The sequence below is a fragment of the Ananas comosus genome, linkage group 8, assembly GCF_001540865.1.
Source record: "Ananas comosus cultivar F153 linkage group 8, ASM154086v1, whole genome shotgun sequence".
Classification (NCBI taxonomy): Eukaryota; Viridiplantae; Streptophyta; class Magnoliopsida; order Poales; family Bromeliaceae; genus Ananas; species Ananas comosus.
The window spans coordinates 5,576,792-5,598,812 of record NC_033628.1 but is presented as its reverse complement, the minus strand read 5'-3'; the positions used below and the strand labels follow the sequence as shown (position 1 = coordinate 5,598,812).

The window sequence follows — 22,021 nt, the reverse complement described above, 5'->3', positions numbered from 1 at the left end:
CTCAGCTTAAAATTAATTCGAGCCGAGCTCGAGCGAGCTGAATATCAAGCCGAACGCGAGTCCAACACGAGCCGGCTCGCTCATTTGCCAACCCTAGTCCACTGGGTATCCAATTGCTTTAAAAGAATTATAATTATATAAATATAAATTATAAAAAGTCCAATTTGCATAAAAAAATTATTAGCTTTGAGCTTTTGTAAAACTAGACCGCCTTTTTAGATTTTACAGATTCGAGCAGGATTTTCAGAAAACTGACCAAAATATTCTTATTCCCCTTTCTCTCTCTCTTTTTTTTTTTCTCTTGTTCTTTTTTGTCTTTCTCTCCGAAGAGGGTGGTGGAAGTGGAGGCGGAGGCGGCCTGCCTCGCCTCTGTCCCGTGCGTCCTTGCCCTAGCCCTCGCCCTTGCACGCGCACCCTCCTTCCGCCTTCCTCACCTCAGACCCCACCGAGGCCGCACCTCGACCCTCTTCTTTTTTTATTTTTTTCTCTCCGACCCTCCTCCACCGCCTCCCCGATTTTTTACAACAGTAAAGAGGGCAGCATCACATCCCCTTCATTTCTTTTTTTTCTCCCATTCTTTTTTTTTCCTCTTCAACCCCCATCTACTGCATTCGTGACCTTCCACGACGGTAACGAGAACAGCGCCGCATCCTTTTCCTCCGCCTTCATCGAGACAAAGAGGACTTGGAGAGAGTGCGGGTGAGAGCGGAGTCGAGAAAAAAATACGCAAAAAATAAAAAATAAAAAGAATAAAGAATAAAATATAAAAAAAATAGTTATTTCTACAAGAAAAATGTAGAACCAAAGAGAAAAGAAGATGATAAATTTGCACTGTTTAGGGGAATGTTGCACTGTTTTAAGAAAATTTTGCACTATTTTAGAGAAAATTTACACTCTTTGAAAAAAAAATATACTTTTTCAGATGAAAGTTGCACTCTTTGAACGGAAGTTGCACTCTTTAAATGAAAAAATACACTATTTGGACAAAAATTAAACTATTTTTTCTCCTCCTTATCTTTTTTCTAGCCAAATAGTGCAATTTTCGGCAAATAGTATAATTTTTGTTCAAAGAGTGAAACTTTCGTTCTAAAAGTGCAATTTTCATCTAAAAAAGTATATTTTCTCTCTCAAAGAGGGTAAATTTTTTCAAAAATAGTGCAATGTTCTCTTGAAATAATGCAACATTTTTCTTAAATAGTGCAATTTCATCAATTTTTTCTTTTCTCTCTGGTTCCTTATTAATTTTTCTTCTAGAAAAAAATATTTTTCTTTATATTTTATTCTTTATTCTTTTTAATTTTTTATTTTCTGCATTTTTTTTTCTTGGCTCCGTTTTCAACCGCACTTACTCTGAGTCTTCTTTCTCTAGCACCGGCGTCGGTGCCTGCGCCAGCGAAGGCGGAGGAAAAGGGTGCGATGCTGTCCTCGTTACCGTTGTGGAGGATCGCGGAGACGGTAGAGAGGGGTTGAAGAGAAAAAAAAAAGAAAAGGAAGAGGACGTGACGCCGCTCTCTTTACTATTATAAAGAGCCGGGGAGGCAATGGAGGAGGGTCGGAGAGAAAAAAAAGAGGGTCAAGGCATAGCCTCGGCGAGGTTAGAGGCGAGAAGGCGGAGGGAGGATACACGAGCAAGGGCGAGAGCGCGCGAGACAGAGGCAAGGCGGCTGCCTCCGCCTTCGCCTCCACCGCCATCTTCGAAGAGAGGAAAAAAAGAACGAGAGAAAAAAAAAGAGAATAAAGAAAAGGAAAAATGGGTTTTTTGGTCAGTTTTCGAAAAATTCAGTTCGAATCTGTAAAATCCAAAAAGGCGGCATACTTTCACAAAAGCTAAAAACTAATAGGTTTTTTATGCAAATTGGCCTTATAAAAAATATACCAATTAAATCGGGAAAAATAAATATGTATAAGAGACTTAGACAACAGTAATAATAACTGGGCTTAAGTATTTTGGGCCGGTGGTTGGGCCCAACGAGTTATTGTTGCTAGTGGGCTGGGTCGTTACATACCTTCTTCGGCTCAGTACAATCACGAGTGGTGTCCCAGCTGGGTACAATTGAAACAGGTGATCTTCGACTTGTCTTTCTTGCCACCTCGTTTGCTTCTCTTTCTTTTGGTGCTTTTCGCATTCTTAGTTGCAGATCTGATATGTTTTGAGGCCCACTAGTTCTTTTTCGTTTGAACCGAGATGTTCTGCAAATTTAACTCAGCAGCATTAGCAGTTGGAGTTTTAACAGCCTTAAGGAGCTCCTCCTCCAACTTCAGATGCCACGCAACATCCTCAAAAATTTTAACACTTTTATTATATGTCAAATTTCCTCGCATGTGTTCCCACGAATTAGAAAGTAAACGAATCATAGCTTGGATCTACTGCTCATCAGTCAAGATGCCGCTAGCCGACCTTAATTCGCGAATCAAGTTTGACTTTATTCTCACGTGCTGTTTTATGGTCTGATCGACACGCTTCTTATAACTCTCAAACCGCATAACTAGGCTGCGCAATTTTGTGGCCGAAGTCGTACCAATTTTAGTTTTGAGAGCTTTCCACATGTCAAATGCAGTCGAGTATTGCTCATATTCGTACAATAGATCATTTTTTATCTTGCTCAGCAACATGATGCGAGCGATGCAACCCTTTTTAAGCCAATTATTATAGACTTCCATACCTCGGCGAGCGTGAGCACTCTTGTTTGGAGATTATTTAATTTCACTAAATTTACACAATGCGCAGAAAAAGATAAATTAAAAATTAGCACACAATACGTATATTCAATTTTGTCGCATCTCTAATTAAATAAACTAAAAATTACATTATAGGTGTGTAAAGAAAAATTTTGCTATACTCATAATCACATCACACACCATATGTCAAAATTTTTAATTATTTAATTAAGATGAATAAAATATTTAGAAGTAAAATATATAATTTACTCTAGCAAAATAAAAACTCCCACTTGACTTAGCATGCATGAAAAAATTTTCTATTAGGCCAAAAATTACATCTATATATTATGAAAGACATAATTAAATTAATTATAATAAATGCATGCAACGTATGTCACAAACTAAATCATTTAATATACTAAAAAAATATTTCATTTTGTACATATATATATATTTATTTAGCGCATGTACATGGCCACATATGTGCGGCCCAAGCGCAAGAAAAAGGGCCCTGTGAGGGCTCCGCGTGGCCTGGCAAGGACGCGCCTGCATGCGCGTTCCACGCGAAGCCGCGGACGCGCTTCCCGTGCGCGGTGCGCCCCAAGCCTCATATGGATGGGGTTCCACAGCTACAAAGATTTTCTCATTTATTTATTTATTTATTTATTTAAATCCCTGTAGCATCATGTGCATAGTGATACACGGGTCCAGCATGTGGAGTCGGCCTAAAGTGGGCATGCGCCCTGCGCGCTTACGTGCGCACCCACGCGGCTCCAAGCTGCGTGGGTCCCTCCCAACAAATTTTTTATTTTTTATTTTTTAATGGATGAATAAATTTTAAAAAATTATACCTTTAAAAATAAAACTTCAAATTTTATAAGAAATATATCAATAAAAAGCTTGCCAAGAGCTCTACTAAGTCATGCAAGTTTTATAATGGGAATATACATTTACACATTAAACAAGCCACCAGTAAAATTTCGATATAGAATTTCGTTTTTCTCATAAAATACAAAACTAAATTAAATCAAACTTTATATGCATGTTTATTTACAACAAAGATACTACAAGATGTATAAAAATTATGCAAATATATCCACCCTAAAAAAATCCGCTATTAACGCCCACAAACATGAAAGAAAAAATCTAAACGATGATAGATTTAATTCTACGCATGTAATCTCATTAAAGAATAATTTAGGGCGCGAAATCAACCTAATAAGACTCATATATCAATGTAGAACGCATCGAAAGTATTCGTTCGTACCTTTTAAAGGAGCGACTCGCGCTAGAATGCGATGAGGCCAGATCGTATAGAGGTTGATTCACGTGTTCTCGAATCGTCCACGAAAGTTTTCTAACGTTCCATTCCTACAGTAGAACAAACTATAAACGAGCACGATCTCGAATCCACCGTTCAAGACCCTCTAAAAAACAATAGGTTAATGGAGGATGTGGTTTCTCTCTCTAACAAGATGCTCATAAATTATTGTTTTATTTCTTGTTATTTTTCTTGTCACATCTTATGAGAGATATCCCGTATATTTATAAGAAATCATGAAATCTTAATAGGAAAGTACGTAAAAGATTAGGCCGAATCAGTTTTTGATTGTTATCCTAATATGGTTAGAATATATTTCTAATTAGCTTTCCAATTTAAAAGCGAGATTAATCTCAGTCCAATTAGACAACATAATAATCGTCGGATTGAACTATTAATGATATACGCTCTATAGTATTGGATGCCAAAAGGAAAAGAAAGAAGGCAAGAGATCTCTTTGTAGCAACAGTGTCAGGATAAAGACAAGAAATTTGTGCATGGCGCACTAATTAGAAGTTGAGAGAGCACTTTGCTGCAACAATCAGAACGCACCCACTAAGCCACGCTTGTGCCACCCACCCACTTACCATTTCTCACTCTCTCACTCTCTATATAAATGCTAGTATATACATGATAATATCATAGAGAACACATACATACATTGTAGAGACAAGTTATAATTAGAGCAAAAAATGAGGGGTTTTCATATTCATACAGATTTTCTTAGGGTGTCCGTTTTATTCTGCTTCCTCTTATTTCTCGGAGAGGCTAGTACCGGAGATGATCAGGAGAGAGAAGTTTATGTAGTGTACATGGGAGGTGTTCCAGATGATACATCTGGGGACAGCTTGAGGGAGAGTCACATTCGGCTTCTTCGTTCAGTTTTGACAAGGTTAAAAAAATATCCACTCTCAGCTGCCTTCTCCATTAAAATCTTAATTCTTTTGCTCATTCAAATCTTTCGTAGACAAAATAAAATCTAGTGAATATATATATAAGGGGACTCTTGAAATGATAATGGTCTGCTCTTGTTGCAAAAGACTTGTATATATATATATATATTATATATATATATATATATATATATATATAGAGAGAGAGAGAGAGAGAGAGAGAGAGAGAGTTCGGCTACTATACTATCGATAGTACCAAACTTTTGGTACTATCGAGTTTTCTGCCTTTTGATTTACCCTTTAATTATTTTCACCCGTTAAATTATACTATTCAACCAACAATCCACTCAATTCTAAGGTGTTACTATCATCCTAACTAAAAACCATTATCATCCTAACCGCACATCTTTTCTTCCAACAGTCGAAACTCAATAGTACCAAACTCTTAATTGATACTATCGATAGAATAGTAGCATANAATTTAAATTTTAAATTTAAGATTAAATATAAATTTAAAAATATCAAATATCAAAATTTAAATTTTAAAAAATTAAAAAAAATAATTTTAAATTTAAAATTTAAATTTTAGAATTTAAAATTATAAGTGTTAATTTTAAGATTACAAATTATTAAAATTTAAAATTTAAAATTTAAAATTTAAAATTTAAAATTAAATTTAAAAATTAAATTGGGATGTGATTAGCTAATCCCCCACCCCAATTCCAGGGGTGGGGTGCGGTTTGTTAACCTCACCCCATTTCAATCTTGTTTGGGGATAAAGGGGGGATAACCCCTTATCTCCCCTCGTAACCTCCAAGCAAACACCCGTGAAGAGATGATACAGATGGATAGGCAGGGAGGAAGACAGGAGTTAGAGTTGGATAGTAAGAAAAAGAGTTTGTTATGTTCTCTGGTCACCTATTGCTAATGACAGTAGCAACAATATGCTCAAGGAGAAGCAAAATTGTAATAATCGAAGGAAAATGATCAAAAGATTTGAAAAAAATTTGAGATACAAGTTTTATTAAAAAAAAACCAATTTGCGCCTCCCCCAAAACAAAAATATATAATATTTTAATTTTACTATAAAGGACTTATATATCATTTTTAAAAGTTAAGGAAGGTCATGGCCACCGTGAGCCTCACAATGGTTCCGTCCATGTGGACAAGGTTTCGGGTTTATTAATGTATTATTCCTCCGCCGATATTTTATCTTGATTCTCGACCAGAAGTTTTCGTGGTCCGAGTCAAACCATAAAATTTGATGGCTCAAAAAATCATATTGAACAGTTGAAAGTGAAAGCTCAACTAGTAGTTAAACCGGTAATCTTTGATTCAACAAGCTTTTTCTTTTTTGTTAGTCTTTGATTCAACAATTCAAAACATTAGGTTTTGAAAGAATCACACGCCGCGATTACCTACATATATTAACTCAATTAATTATAATTATATTATTATTTCTTGTTTTAATATATATAAAAATTAGTAATTAAAAAATTTATAATGTTATACTAATATTATTGGTTGAACTGATTAAACAAGTAAATTTTTTAAACATTGAATTTGAGGGTGGAATATATATATATATACATATATATATATATATATATATATATATATATATATATATTATTATTTTTTCTTTTTTTTAATAAGAAAATATCAAAACGTTATGTCGGAATACATGGCATCTCAAAGAATGCACGCAGGTCCAACTATATATACAGTTGGTAGCATGAAAGCATCTGGAATTACAATTAATACACGTCCGTACGTGCAGCTATATATAATATAGTTGGGCCAGTTTTGCTATTTGTTTCGCTATAGTTGCATCTACTTGTTGCACCTCTTCCTGCAAGAAATAGCCACACGTACTGCTACAGTTCGACCACGGCCGAATGCGCAAAATACTTTAAATTTCGTAATTTAAAATTATTAATTTATGCAAATTATTAATAATCAAATTTAATTATTTGAGATTATGTTATAAGTTCACTTGAAAAAAGATTATATCATAAGTTTAATTATCTAGTATTGTATTAATTATTTTACAACTATAGAATAATTATAAACTATTTGTTTAAATTAAATAAACTTTTAAAAGCCGTGATGATTAATACGATTCATTTCAAAATTTTTTGTAGTGGAAAATATAATAGTTTAATGGTGTCTCACCGGACGTACATGACTTTATTTGAAGATGCATGCATCTTTCATGCAACTACATGTATAAAAACAGAGTAGTTACACTTGCATGCAGTATCTCCGGCTGTGCAGAAGAACTAGATCGACAAGATGAATTTATCTACAGCTATTGTATTTCCATCTCCAACTATCATGCATCCGCAACTGCATCAAGCGAAACGGCCCTTTAGTTTGAACCAAATTTTACTATTCAATTTCTATATAGAGATGAAAATTTCAGTTTGGAATGAATACCATTTTCCTACTTTCATTTCATTTTTATATTTTTCCAAATAAGTCCTTAATTATATAGGAAGATAAATGATAGTTATTTATAAACTGTCACTGATAATTAACAAACGAATGCTTTAACAAGTTCGACCTCAGCTATTAGAAATTTCAGAAATTATTACGAATCAACCGAAGTCTCAGTAACTAGAATTCTATTTTATCTTCTGGAAAAACTTCAAATACCGGTTTCACTTTTTCTCACTTTAATACCATATAGTTTAAAGTGTATCAAAGTTAATACTCTGTAGTTTTGCACTTTTTTTTTTTAGTACCCTGTGATTTAAAAGTGTATCAAGTTAGTACCATGTGATTTCGCACTTAATTTCTCACTTTAGTACCTTGTGGTTTCGTATTTTCTCACTTTAGTACCCTGTGGTTTAAAAACCACAGGGTACTAACTTGATACAAAAATAAAACCACAGGGTATTAACTTGATAAAAAAATAAAACCATAGGGTACTAACTTGATACACTTTAAACCATAGGGTACTAAAGTGAGAAAATGCGAAACCACATAGTACTAACTTGATACACTTTAAACCATAGGGTACTAAAATGAAAAAGTACGAAACCACAGGAGTTTTTTTTTGAAGTTTTTCCTTATCTTTTTGTCAATTCTAAGATTTTAGAGTGCCAATATATAATATATCATTGGAACTCTATTATATATAAGAATAACCATAGTACGTACCAATTAATTAAAGGTAACCTAGATCTTAATTTGCACATATATATAAATGATCTTGTACTGTCACAACGTATGCGTTAGGGGGCTGAATATTGAGAAGACAATAATCCGAAGCTACAAAAATGGATTCTCCGGGTTTGCCGCGAAATTGACAAAGGACGAGGCCCAGGCCCTCAGGAGAAAGGCCGGCGTTGTGTCGGTGTTTGCCGACCCGATTTACCAGCCTCACACTACACGTTCGTGGGATTTTTTGCAGCAGACGGCAGTGGTGGTCGACTCGAGTCCAAATTCAGACGGCACAACCCCATCACCAGCACCTCCTGCGTACGACCCCATCATCGGTCTTCTTGACACAGGTATTATAAGGTTATGTATTATTTTGAATCACTTCGTTGTTTTGTTTATCTTTATATATATATTTTTTTGTCCTAATTAATATGCAACCGTACGTGTGACAAAAGATTCGATCTTGTATGTGGATATCATAGCACTAAGATCACTAGATCTGCATGCATGCCGTTAGTTTACAATGCATTGTACGTTGCGCATAATTAATTAATGAGCTGTATGCATATTAATTACCAATCAGTTAAAACTCGACGAAAATATTTTCAGTTTTACAAGTACTCATTGCTTCAATTAGAAATTCTTCAACTAGTGAACTAAAACAGTGGATATTAATTGTTTGCGTTAATTTGGTTAACCAGGCATATGGCCGGAATCGGAGAGCTTCAATGATGAAGGGTTTGAACCAATTCCTAGTCGATGGAAGGGAGTTTGCATGGAAGGCAGTGAGTTCAATGCGTCCAACTGCAACAGGTCTGTGTGTGCATGTGTATATATATATATATATATATATATATATATATATATATATATATATATATAGTGAATAAATACTAGTGCTAGGCTCTGGCTCATGCGATACTGAGTCATTTTAAATGTTAATTTGCTGTATTCATTTCGGACATCGATCATTAAATCTGGAACTTTCTAAATGTCAAATTTTATAATTTTTTACCTTCGTTTACTTGATAATTAACTATTATCAAAAATATATCGTAATTTTAACTGCGTATATAAGGTGCTTCTAGTTCAATAGTATAGAATAATTCATATTGGTTATTTTTTTATGAAATATGTTTTTTGAACTACCTAGTTTAATTTATATTTACTTCTATAGTAAGTATTAAATTTAATATTCTAATAACCTATTTTTAGAAATTAAGTTGTTTAATTTCAACAGTTTATTTTTCAGTGAGTGTTGGTGGTTTAGAGAATGAGTTTCAAAAATCGCAAATTTGCATGCTTTCTAAAATGTTCAAATATTTTAAATCATGCATGTTTAATAGCGTTGATTGCCAAATCGGATCTTTCATCATCAAAATAGAATTTATAGTACAAAAATTTTGGTGTGGATCATACACTCCTATATGGCTAGCATTTCTTTAATAAATTAATTGTTTCTATCCAAATACGTATGTCAATAGTAGATCTTCCACCGTCGTAATTTTGGTATTGAAATTTTTGATAAAATAGACTTCACAGTATTAAATAGGAAAAAAAAATGTACAAAGACGCCATGAACTTAAAGCTCTTTATTAATAGGTGCTTGAACTTTTAATTTTGACTGTTAGATTCTTTAAACTTTATCATATAGTTCAATATATAGAACCTTATCTTTAATTAAAGTTATTAATTACATGATATAGTTTTAATCATAGGTATTGCATATAGTTTAATAAATTAAGCTTCAAAATGCAACAAAAGTTATTTTTTTATATTCTAACATGTACAAAAAAACCATAAAAATTAAAATTCGGTGTAACCTACGATTGTCATGCATGCATAACTATCAAAAGAAAATATTTTTTTTAATTATGAAGTCTTATAGGATTTGTTCATGATATCTATATATATATNTGCAAAAGAGCTAAAGTTTAGAGTGTCTCTTCTCTATATAATTTTTGTACATATATAGAGCATTGTTCTGAAATATAAGGGGCTTAGAAGTTAAGAATATATAGAGTTTAGGATTAAAGTGAAAAAGCGGCAACGGTCGGAAACCAACCGCCTAACTAACCCTTTTGACATCAACGCACGAACCATATCCCATTTATAGCCGAGGCTGTCTCACTATTTAATTTCCGCTCAAACTAAACGCTTGAAGCTAGCAGCCGACCAATTCTCTCCACTGGTGTCATCAGGAAGCTGATCGGCGCCAGATACTACGATACCGACGAGGCGGCGCTGACGAAGCCGACCACGTCCCCCCGCGACGAACTCGGCCACGGCACCCACACTTCCTCCACGGCCGCGGGCGCCCACATCCCCTCCGCTTCCTTCTACGGCCTCGCCCCGGGCTCCGCCCGGGGGGGCGCCCCGTCCGCGCGCATCGCCATGTACCGCGTCTGCTCATTTTTCGGGTGCGCCGGCTCCGCCATCCTCGCCGGCTTCGACGATGCAGTAGCCGACGGCGTCGACCTCCTCTCCATTTCCCTCGGCGCGTCTGCGTTCAACCTCCCCGATTTCTCCGAGGACCCCATCGCCATCGGCGCTTTTCATGCTGTGGCGAGAGGGATCACCGTCGCGTGCTCCGCCGGGAACGACGGGCCCGGGGCCGAGTCGGTGGTGAACGCCGCACCGTGGATCCTCACCGTCGCAGCCACCACCATTGATAGGGACTTCGAGTCGGATATTGTGCTGGGCGGGAACCGGAGCGCGGTCAAGGTGATCGGCGGCGCTTTGCCTAAACCAACCCCTTTTCACTTCACTCTTAATTAGGCGCAATTGCATATGTATCGATCCTGCGAAGCTTCGCGATTATATATGCATTCTTTTCCCTTGAAGTAGCTAATTACTAGTTAGTTCACAATTACTGAATCCTTGTTACTTACAGAAGACTTGACCGATTTTTTTTTTTTTTTTTTTTGTACCTCTAGAACCGTTAATTATGCTTTTGGAAAAATGCCTTTTACTATTTTTAAAAGAGTATGGAATTTAGGGTTCAAATAGAAAGAATGGCATGAGAGGTATATAGAACAGAGAAGTTAGGGATGGAAATTGAAGATCAAAATTTTGAAAGATTTTTTTGCCTTTTCTTTTCAGGGTTAGAGTGATCATTTTCCTTTCAGAAAAGAATTAGTTAGTTTTGAATTCTTAAACTGACGGGAGAGGGATAAATTTGCAAACTCGTAAATTTTACAAGCAAGTATTTTGATTGTTAAAAGCTTTATGGAATAGATGCACAATTTCACGACTTTATTTGTAGGGATGTGTACGCGGTTTTCTGTTCTTACTTTAATTTCAAAATATGTGGATCGGCTCAACTCCGCTTCTTCTCTTTCTGTACTATCATTATTTGGATTTTTAGGGTGAAGCTATAAACTTCTCTAGTTTGGACAAGTCCCCAACTTATCCACTAATCTATGGTGCATCGGCAAAGTCCAATTCAAGTTCGGAGGATTCATCTGCAAGGTATTGAACAGTTCAATAACACTCATGTTTTACGGTCTCTGCATGAATTATCCTGATAATCTAACTGATTCCTGTGCATTTTACTTACACACTTTAGTTTCTGAACGCTCATATGTTTTATACAATAGGTCCCAACATGTTGTGTGTAAAAAAGAGAAAAAAAGAAAAAAAAAATCTGACTTCACCGTCGGAGGTGTAAAATGGTCAGATTTTCTTCGATGCTCAGAGACTAAAATGCAATATGTGAAAGGTCAGGGACCACAGTAACCAAGTGAAATGAACATGGACCAAGTCACAATTAATATTGAGACACAACAAAAACTACCCATTCAATTTATCCATTTTGTGATTATAGCTTTTTTGTTATTATTATTATTATTATTTCTTGCCTTTCTTTTATTTCTTGCTTCAGTCATTGCGAGCCGGGCACATTAGATGGAAACAAGATTAAAGGGAAGATAGTACTATGCAATCACTCGCAAAGTGACACACCAAAGATGGCGAAGATAGACACGTTAAATAGCACAGGAGCAGTCGGAGCAATCTTAGTGAATGATTTAGAACAACATGTCGCGACTACTTACGTTAGCTTTCCTGCGACAGAGATCTCCTCGCAGGCTGCTGAGGATGTTCTTGCCTACATAAACTCAACAAAGTAAGACGAAAGGCTGTTCCCTGAGCTTTTGGCCAACTTTCATTTTGGTTCTCAGTCTTTTATGTTACACGTTCGAAACCTCAAATTATTGTAAGCTTGTCCGTCTCTAGAGCCCTTTCCATCACCTACTATCAGTAACAATGTTCTTGCTTACATGTCCACGCCCTGCGACTCATCCAATCGTCTTATTTTTAAGTAAGATGTTCGGGTAGAAAGGGGATTGAGCGCTGGTAGGTGTATGGTGCACGGATGTGCCGATGCATCTGGTGGTGGAAATTAGTTTCCCATAATGACAGACTGCGTTAAGGGCTAAAGTGAAACACTTTCAGCTTAAAGTTGTACAGACCAAAATGAAACTTGAGTAACTTTGAAACTAGCGGCGTAATTTACCCTAAAACAGAGTCCGCAATGCTTTTTGGTGGACCGGGCTTTCTAGAGCAAATTTGGGGTAATTAATTTGCATAAGAAATCATCTGTACTTGCAAAAGTTTCTCAAAAACTTTGCTTGTTGGTTTTGTTCTAAGGAACCCGGTAGCGACGATCTTACCGACAATAACCGTGACGAAGTATAAGCCAGCACCTGCTGTGGCATATTTCTCTTCTAGGGGTCCTTCATCTCAGACGAGCAACATCCTTAAAGTAAGTTTAGCTTTAATCTGTTTACATGTAGTTCGTCGTATATTTCTATATATATTCAGTAGGATAAATTATATAGAAAATCCCTGAATTGTCGTCCAAGTTTCAGTTAGATCCGTATGCTTTTGTTGTTTAAATTGATGACATGAACTCAACCAATTGATTCGATTAACTCTTCTCATGTTTTTCCATCAATAAGAGCTAATACTAAGCCTATGCGGCCATTCTGGTTGACTCGTAATTGGCTAAAACAATGAAAATGTACCTGTTTTTGCATATGACTCTTACACTTGAGATTATTTTGATCTGGAAACCTCATGCACAAACATTGGTTAGATTACTTTTCGATTAAACAGGTAAACTTAGTGATTAGGATGCAAAATAACATAGTATCATGTGATTGTGATTGTGATTGTGATTGCGATTGCACAACATTCAGCAACTATTGTAAACAGAATCCGAATTGTGGAAGTTTGAGTGAATTACATAGTGAATTTAGAGCCAATAGTTTTAGGCTAATTGACGGTTAGGGATCAAAGCAAGATGATGTCCACAGTTTACAGACTCCCTTTAGAATTTACCTTATGCGTTATCTATTTTTGGACTTTTTGAGTACTTACTGTAGTATAAAGTATAAAATGTAACTTACAGCCAGATATAGCTGCTCCTGGAGTGAACATTCTGGCATCATGGATCCCAACATCTGAAGTCCCAGTAGGCCAGAAGCCTTCGCAGTTTAATCTAGTCTCTGGCACTTCCATGGCCTGCCCTCATGTTGCCGGAGTCGCTGCGACCATAAAAGCTTGGAACCCTACATGGACTCCTGCTGCTATCCGGTCGGCCATCATGACCTCAGGTCAGAATCATTTGAAATTTCCTTACTTCTCTAAAGTAGACAAGTCGAAATTTCGGGTGGCGCTTGATGTTTTACATGTTCTCTGCTTTTGTTTTCTTGAGTTTTTATAGATTGAAGGTGCATATAGATCAACTTTTCAATTTTCTGCTGTTCGTTAGCTTGCAAACTTACCTTTGTCTCGAATAAGAAGCAAGAGTAGTTACTGATAGGCCCCATCCTTCTCCTCCTCCCCCTCCTTTTTCTTGTTTTTAATTCGAATTCTAGTTGATTTAATGCTTCAGTCAAGGATTGTCACGCCACTGGCATGGCCCCATTTTGCTGGCACGCATTGGCACAAAATGTTATCAAATTTTTATCAAAAATTAGATTTTTAGATGGTTTTAATATCTCCAATAGCTATATAAGTTGTTCGAGTATTAGATTCACTCAATTTAGTAAGAATAAAATCATAAAGATTTCAATAACTAAAAAGGTTATTTTACATAGATTATGAAAGCATGTGCATGCAAACAAAATCAGAGTCGTATTTGGATAAAAAATTATAGAAAAAAACGCTACCATAAGCAAATTCACTATATCTAAAAGGCCAAATGTTAGTAGATTTACATATATCGAGCATGAAAAAAAAAATCTTTGTAAAACTTTTCATCTCAAGAGAACTCAAAAAAGACCTTTAAAAACTCAAAAAAATTATGTTGTCGATAGGGTGTCGGCACGTGCTGGCACACTCTCGGCACAGGCCGGAAGGGGCAGGATGGGTGGCAAGGGTGTGATCCTTGGTTCCAGTCCAGTCAATGGACTTCTCTTCTCCAGTTATTGCTATTAGCTTGTGATGCACCCGGCTCATATGTGGAACAATGCCTTTACAACAAAACAAAAGCACAGAGAAATAGAAAAATGTTACCACCAAGCTTTTAGGTTTTGTTATCAAACAAACTTGGAGGTGTTATGAGGTAGCGAACGATCTGCTATCCAACACCCTATTCAATCACATAGAATATGAGTGAGAGAAAGCGAAAGACAAGAACTATTACGAGATGAGTTCCTTAGACCTTTGCTTGTATCGTCAAAACCTGTGAACATTTTACAACCGATCTATGATAAGAAAATTAAGGAAAAATTGAGGAAAAATGAAAATAGTAGGTGCCTTCAATGCGCGAACATGCACTTATATAACTAACTGACCTTAGTATCATATGGGTTTTGGGTTGTTTTCCGGCCAGATGTGGAACAATGTCTTCTTTAAAAAAGAATAAGGAAAAAAAAATAAGGCCTCATTTGGTGTCGCTGCCATTTTGTTTATTGTTTGAGGGGGGAAAAAAAAAAAAAACTATCTGAAATAGCATAGGAAGAGAAGATGTATTGCTTGCAGTCCTTATGTCTAATGTGTTTGTTTGGCAACTTATGTTACTTCCAAGAATTTTTTTCTGTGAAAAAACATAAGTTGAGAATCCATTGTGAGCTGAGTATCTTGCAGGCTGACCAATTAAGCAAACAAAAGGAAAAGACCTTCCCCCAGCATACCAAAATAAGAATTAGGTATAGCTAAAAAGAAAAAGAAAAAAGAAAAAGCTATGATGCCAAACGAAGCCCTAAATTGTTAGTAAGTTTTGTTGTATTTTTTGCTTGCTGCCAAACGAGACTTAATAGGTGTAGGAAGTGTAATGAATTTTTTTTATAAATAATCTTATTAATTTTTATAATTATAAAAATAATTTTGTTAAAAAAATAATTATAAAAATAGCCTTATAAATGCGGTGAATAATTCGCCGCATTTATAACTTCTCATTAGGAGTAGAAAAGAAATAAAAGCGGTAAACCATTCACCGCTTTTATCATTATAAAAATATAGAAAAAAGTGAAAAAAATAAAGAAAGCGGTGAATGGTTCACCGCTTTTAAAAGCGGTGAATCATTCACCGCTTTCATAAGACTACATGTATAAATAAAAATTTAATAAATTTACTTTTAGAATAAATGTTTAGGAAAAGACTATTACACTAAAAAACCCAAGTGTAATAATCTAATAAGGAAACTTTAAAATTTTGTTTTTATTGTCAAAAGCTGTAGACACAGAATTCACAAGCAATCGAGGATAGAAGAATAGGTTAAATGCCACACATGCGCCTCATAAAACTGACCAGACCAGTCTATCATCTCTCGGTGTTGAATTTCCTTCTCTGCAGCAACGCAGGTAAACAACGATAAGGACCCATTAAAAACTGATTCAGGATCAGAAGCAACTCCTTATGACTACGGTGCGGGAGAAGTAAATCCGAACAGCGCGCTTCAACCGGGCCTAGTGTATGAACTGGGGCCCAGCGACTACATACAGTTCCTCTGCCACTATGGATACGACTCATCCACGATTCGTCGCATAACAGCCATTCCAGATGGATTCGAGTGCCCAAAGAATGCGAGCAAAGACTTGATCTCTGACCTTAATTACCCCTCCATTGCCATCTCTAATCTCAGCTACAAGGAGAGCAGGACGGTGAAACGATCGGCTACAAATGTTGGATCAGAAGAAGAATCTACGTACTCGGTGAGCATTAACTCTCCTCAAGGGTTGGATGTGAAGGTGATACCGGATAAGCTTCAGTTCGGAAAGAGCAGCAAGATGCTGAGTTTCCAAGTGACCTTCTCTGCTCAGAGCTCTTCGGCGAAGGGCGATCTCTTCGGGTCGATTATCTGGTCGGATGGGACTCACAGAGTTCGAAGCCCGTTCGTAGTGAGAGTCGCTTCATAAGGCTGTAAACAATTCCACTATGACAGAGGAGGTAGAAGGCTGTACCAAACGTAACCTCTGTAATAAGATTACGCATAACTCATCAAGGTTAAGGTTGCTGCACAATGTTTAAGGAAAGGTTTTTCCTTGTATTATCTCACACAGCACAAATGGATTATGCGGTCTTCTTGTCATTGTCGGAACAGAAGCAAAAGGAAGAAGTAGAATAAGAGGTATTCCTGAAATGCACCGAGGTAATGAAATGCCCTGCACCACTGATGACATACATAACAGGATCTATGCAAGGCAATGAATCACATTAAACAAAAAATAAAAAGAAAAATAAAAATAAAAATAAAAATAATAGAGAGAGAGAGAGAGACTAAATAAGGAACCCCGGAAGTACTACCAAGGACAAAATAAAATACATGGACAACGAGAGGTGTGATTTATCTCTGCAATGGAATATCAAACTTCAACTGCTTAAGAAGAAACATAAAGAAAACACAAAGTAACGTAAAGCAATCCAAGAATGCACGAACCTAGTGAAAACATATAGACTACAGCAAAAGAATCAGAAAATTAGGAAACTGAGTACAGTGTACAGGACGAATAAAACAACCAAATTCCAGAAGAGAGACACTGGCTAGGGAAATAGGAGGTAGAGCACATCATTCGCACACACCCACTCCCTCCTTGCTTACATTTGAACACACTGCACATGCGTGCACACGAAGCACACCCATACCGATGCCCACATGCCCCATAATTTCCAAGTTAGCAGGTGCGCGCACACACACACATGAAAAATAATTGCATTTGGCAGTGAAGACTCGGCTATTCACTGGTAAATCTCTTGTATTGGCACATCTTGCTTGTTCCAAGTGTGGTCAAATTGCCTTCAATACTCATTGACTTTGCATGATGAATCTACAGTTTGCACTTAGTATGTTTGGCCCTTTCATTGACTAAAAACATGGCTTGACCTCTCTAATGAAAAACAAGATTTGTGACAAGCTGAATGATAGAAATGCATGATGCAGAACAAACTCTAAATCTATTTTACTTGAGAAAACTATGAAAATTGAAGATTATGTCGAAGATTTACAGCATCTGCATTCTCACTAACGCTCTGAAATTCATTTTCAGTACTAAGTACAAGGCGGTCAACTGATGTCCAGTTATTCAGTCCAGGGAACAGACCAAGAGAGCTAAAAAGAGGAGAAAGAAAGCCTGAAGGGGTGGAAAAATAAATTGTTTTCCATGTCTATCGTTCTCTGTGTACTATGCTATATCTATCTTCTGCCAACCACATTAGCTCTCGCTACATATGAAAAAGAACAGTGGAGCTAATTCACATCGGAACCCTTGAAGGAGCTCATCAGTGCACTAAGCCTATCATGGATCATGCAAGTCCGCCCTGTATGTTTCCATCTCTGGTACGTGAGCAAGCTGAAGCAGACTCTTCTCACCGAGAATCAAGTCATTCTCGATATGGAACATCTGCCGGATCTCGTCATCCTTCTTCTCCTTCATCAGATTGATCAACCTCTGGGCGATGACGTCCATGAGGTTCCCAGTCCCAAATAAGTTCGCAGCCTATTGAGTCAGATGCAAGAAAGGTTATGAAAATTATTCCACTTTGATGACGCTTTAGGATTGCAATTCTATGTATGAACTACTTTTAACTCAACAAGTAAAATAAATTGTTCTAAGAACAGAAGAATGAACAGAAAGAAAATAGAGGAACGGCTTATTTGTAAAGAATGCAGCAACACAAATTTACTAGTAGCAGAAGGGAATTGATATAAAAGACATAGATAAATTGGGAAATGAGTTTTAGTACAGATAAATCTTGCATATAAAGCCTCCATAATTGTTAGTAAAATTAGGATCTACACAAATTCAGCAACAAAACACACACCGAGGCAAAAGCAAAATCTAGAATAGAAATCAGACTAATCAAAACATCAACGAACACTTCTCCTTTGTGATTCAAGATTAGACCATTCTGGAAAAACAAAACATGTCTATAGCAATAGACTTTGTGAGACAGAATAGCTGGAAAATACGGATCCTAGAATTCAGGAAAAAATTTGCTAAGACTAGTGGTATGTGTTGATTAATTGTTGTTCCTCTAACTGCTAGAACTGTTTGACAAGCTAAATAAACACAAAGAACCACCAACTCGAATAAACGGATTTATACCACAATCATCTCATACATCAGGGGGTAGCTTTCAGCAAGACATTTCTAACTCGAAAGCTTTCTGTATTGAAGGATCATATAAACCAAAAAGATTCAACTGCCATGGATTCACATTCCACGATATTCAAACCCAAGATAGCACAGAAAAGAATAGGAAAGATAAATAACTAATAATACCTTCCATCAGAAAAGGTAAAAAGAAAGAATGTATCTAAAGAATAGCACGCTAATATTCATTTGTGCTAAAGATTAGAACCAATTGGAATTAGTAGCAGTGAAAAACAAAAATTACATAAGACGAGAAAAAGAAGGTCGAAACAAGATGGACATAAACACTAATTAAAAGTTGTCTTTCATTAATTCACCATGATTAGGCTGATGTGGGGCTTTCATATAAAATATTTGCACTGAGAAAAAATAAAAATCTCAGTAACTAACAACAACTTCAATCAGCAAAAACAGGACTGTTAAAGTGAAGATCAAAGAAGGATTTCACTTAAGTACCCTAAACCTTTTACTATTTTACCATGTTAAGGACAATATGTTTATACCAAACATTTGCACATAAAGAACGTGAAATGGTAAATTGCACTACTAGTCACCAAACTTTGAGTCAAGTTTGATTTTGGTCCTTAAACTTTTGATTTCGACGTTCAAGATCTTGAACTTTTAATAAGGTTTCACTTTAGTCCCTAAACTTTCAAAAGTGTTTCAACTTGGTCCTTATTTTAGAATAACAATTATTGCTTGCATCTAGTTCCTTCATAGACAATGAATTCACCATTTGATCACCCATCTCAAACATTCAATTCAGAACTCTAAATCTTATATTAGAATAATCTGTAATTCAATGAGTAGCAGAGTTGAAATATGTGATGAAAAAAATCATCGATAAATGCACAATACATACATGTCTAGATGCATGAGGCATAAGCAATAGTTTATCCTCTAATAGTAAATATATATATAGGCATTAAAGTGAAAATCTCTTAAGAGTTTACGGATCATTAAAATTGAAATTAAAAGTTCGAGGACCAAAATGAAACTTGGCAGAAAGTTTGGGGACTAGAGGTGCAGTGCAATTCACCTAAATCCGAAAGATAACTAAGTAAGAAAAATTTCATGAGAAAAAAAGAAGGTAAAAGAAAAATTGCTGAAGACTAGCAGCTAATATTATTTTACTCTGAAAGCAGAATCAATTGGAACAAGAAAACAGCAGTTCGTCATTTAAACCCTAAATCTTTTATTAATTCACCATGATTAGGACAATGAGGGGGATTCATACCAAAGAGTTGAGCATAAAAGTGACTTGAACCCGAAACCTCTTACAAAAATTTGCGCATAAAGAACGAGAAAGATAGCAATCTCAATTAGAAACCAGAAGAAAAAGGAAGGAGAGCTTGCTGAAGAACAATGGGCTAATATTCATTTTTATCCTTTTTTTTTTTTTTTTTAAAAGGCGATACACGCTTCAATTAGCAAAACCGCCATTGCTGATTACTCGATGGTTTGTTTGAAGATCTTCTTTCTATGCCTCTACTCTGTTTCGCTCTCTGTTTTGCTGTGCATGTCCCAACGGCCAAGCACGGTTTAAATACGAGCCGCTGATCCAGCTTGACCCTGCATTCTTTTCAAGTGCCTTACCTAACTAATGTCTCCGCACTACTTGCTTTTCATTCTAGTTACACTTGTGCCATTCAACCTAGCTGAAAATAGTGACAACGCTGTCATCGAGATCAGATTGGAAATTTAATAGAACTTCTTCTTCTCCTTACAACTCTCTACACTCTTCTTCCACCTTCGCCCTCTTCTCTATTTCTCGTGGGTGAGGGTACCAGAGCTCGATTATAGATCTCTCTACTCTGGTTTCCAGATTGGGGGTAACAAATGGACAGGATAATTTTCTTTCGTAGTAAAGATCAGAGCCGATTGGAACAAGAAAAGAGCAGATCAAAACAAATTGAACTTCAACCCTAATCTTTTACTAAATCATACAAAAAATCTTTTACTAAATCATACCAAAGATTCGAGCATTATAGAACCATAGATAAAAGAAAAGATCAGATCAAAGCAAGATGGCTGTTGAAACCCTGAAAGCCAAAATGGTGTTCGATTGATTCACCGGAATAAGAATGGCTAAAACTTACAAATAATGAATTTCCATCAGAAGAAAGAGAAAGATAAAAAGGAAAAAAGAAAATGCCGAAGAATGTAATACTCTTTTGCACTTGGCCCTAAATTAGTGCAAGTCGGTAGTTCCATCCGAAATATTTTGCTAATTCACCATGATCAGGACAATTAGAGTTATTCATACCAAAGATCTGAGCATAAAAGAGCCAATTGAGAGGATACAAGAAAAGATCAGATCGAAACGAGAAGGATGGATCGGTAGTTATTTGTACCAAAGATTACCCTAAATCAATTCAATACACGTCGGACACTTTAAACATTAACAAATCTTGGTTTACCAGTTCATTTCCAAAGATTTAAGCATATAAAAGAACGAGCGGGTTCGAAACGACAGATTGAATTGAAACCCTAAATGAAGCGAAGAGGGGTTTGATGGAATGATCTGTTACCCTGATGAGGGCGAGGAGGGTGTCAGGATCGGCGGCCGTGACGAAGTTGCGCTCCAGGGTGGCGAGAGCCTCCGTGTCGCCGTCCTCGGCCAGCATACTGCGCTTATTCATGAAGTCGACCACCGTCGGCCCCAATCCCTCCACCGACGCCGGCGCCGGCACCCGCTCGTGCAGGACGGTGCTCGCGCTCGTCGAGGCCTCCTCTCGCCTCCTCTCATCTCCCCCGTTTCTTGCCATGAACTGCAGCCGAGCTCAATCTCTCTCTCTCTCTCTCTCTCTCTCTCTCTCTCTAGATTCTCTCCCTCTCTCGCGCGCGCGCTCAGTGTGGAAATGGGAACGATGCAAGTGGCTATGGGATAGGCGGGAAAGCTCTCGCCTTATATATATATATATATATATATAGAGNACATTCTCAAAATTTCTCTACATTCACAAACTTTTATTAGGACATTCAACTATAGTTCAAAGACATTATAATAATAAATCTTTATAAAATATTGTTAGTGTAATCATTAGTGACAAAAATGCTTAGCTTAAAATCATATGATAGTAAATTACCAAACAATTCATGGCGTTTCAATATAACCAACAATACAAAATCAAATGACCTATGATTTTAAGGAAAATGCTATATGCACAACTTTTATAGAATGTAAATCTTACACCCTCGGAATCCAAACCTTTGCGTTTGGAGAGGCCTCGGTAGGGAAATTTAGGACTCTGGCAAAAGAGGACGCTGATATGGGCTCACATCGCAGGAGCATCCGTCTATGGTGAGCCCTCTACAAAGGCGAATCTGTGTCTATGCAACCCTCTCTCAAACATCTCCACGACCCCCTAAAATCA

General features: G+C 36.6%; 2 protein-coding genes across 3 annotated transcripts; one reads left to right on the top strand and one right to left on the bottom strand.

Annotated features, from left to right (window-relative positions):
- On the top strand, positions 4,627-17,787 carry LOC109714108 (CO(2)-response secreted protease-like). Of its 2 annotated transcripts, none has more exons than XM_020238544.1 (9): positions 4,627-4,874; positions 8,119-8,393; positions 8,745-8,856; positions 10,245-10,767; positions 11,411-11,514; positions 11,927-12,169; positions 12,694-12,808; positions 13,457-13,661; positions 17,538-17,787. In XM_020238544.1, exons 1-9 carry the CDS (start codon positions 4,675-4,677, stop codon positions 17,639-17,641), a joined length of 1,881 nt encoding a protein of 626 aa, XP_020094133.1. In that variant the 5' UTR covers positions 4,627-4,674; the 3' UTR covers positions 17,642-17,787. The 2 variants fall into 2 exon arrangements, with proteins under 2 accessions (XP_020094133.1, XP_020094132.1); XM_020238543.1 differs by lacking the exon at positions 17,538-17,787 and adding an exon at positions 15,847-16,582.
- Positions 17,754-21,567, bottom strand: LOC109714109 (SKP1-like protein 14). Its single transcript, XM_020238545.1, has 2 exons — positions 21,176-21,567; positions 17,754-17,987 (listed from the first exon to the last, which is right to left on the bottom strand). The coding sequence occupies exons 1-2, from the start codon at positions 21,410-21,412 to the stop codon at positions 17,787-17,789; spliced, it is 438 nt and encodes a 145-aa protein (XP_020094134.1). The 5' UTR covers positions 21,413-21,567; the 3' UTR covers positions 17,754-17,786.

What these genes read in the sequence shown, in the direction of transcription:
- LOC109714108 (XM_020238543.1), top strand. Translation starts at nt 4,675, where the DNA reads ATGAGGGGTTTTCATATTCATACAGATTTTCTTAGGGTGTCCGTTTTA. An exon ending in GCCTACATAAACTCAACAAA is followed by an intron (nt 12,170 to 12,693) that starts GTAAGACGAAAG and finishes TTTTGTTCTAAG; the next exon opens with GAACCCGGTAGCGACGATCT. An exon ending in GTCGGCCATCATGACCTCAG is followed by an intron (nt 13,662 to 15,846) that starts GTCAGAATCATT and finishes CCTTCTCTGCAG; the next exon opens with CAACGCAGGTAAACAACGAT.
- LOC109714109 (XM_020238545.1), bottom strand. Translation starts at nt 21,412, where the DNA reads ATGGCAAGAAACGGGGGAGATGAGAGGAGGCGAGAGGAGGCCTCGACG. An exon ending in CCCTCCTCGCCCTCATCAGG is followed by an intron (nt 17,988 to 21,175) that starts GTAACAGATCAT and finishes CTGACTCAATAG; the next exon opens with GCTGCGAACTTATTTGGGAC.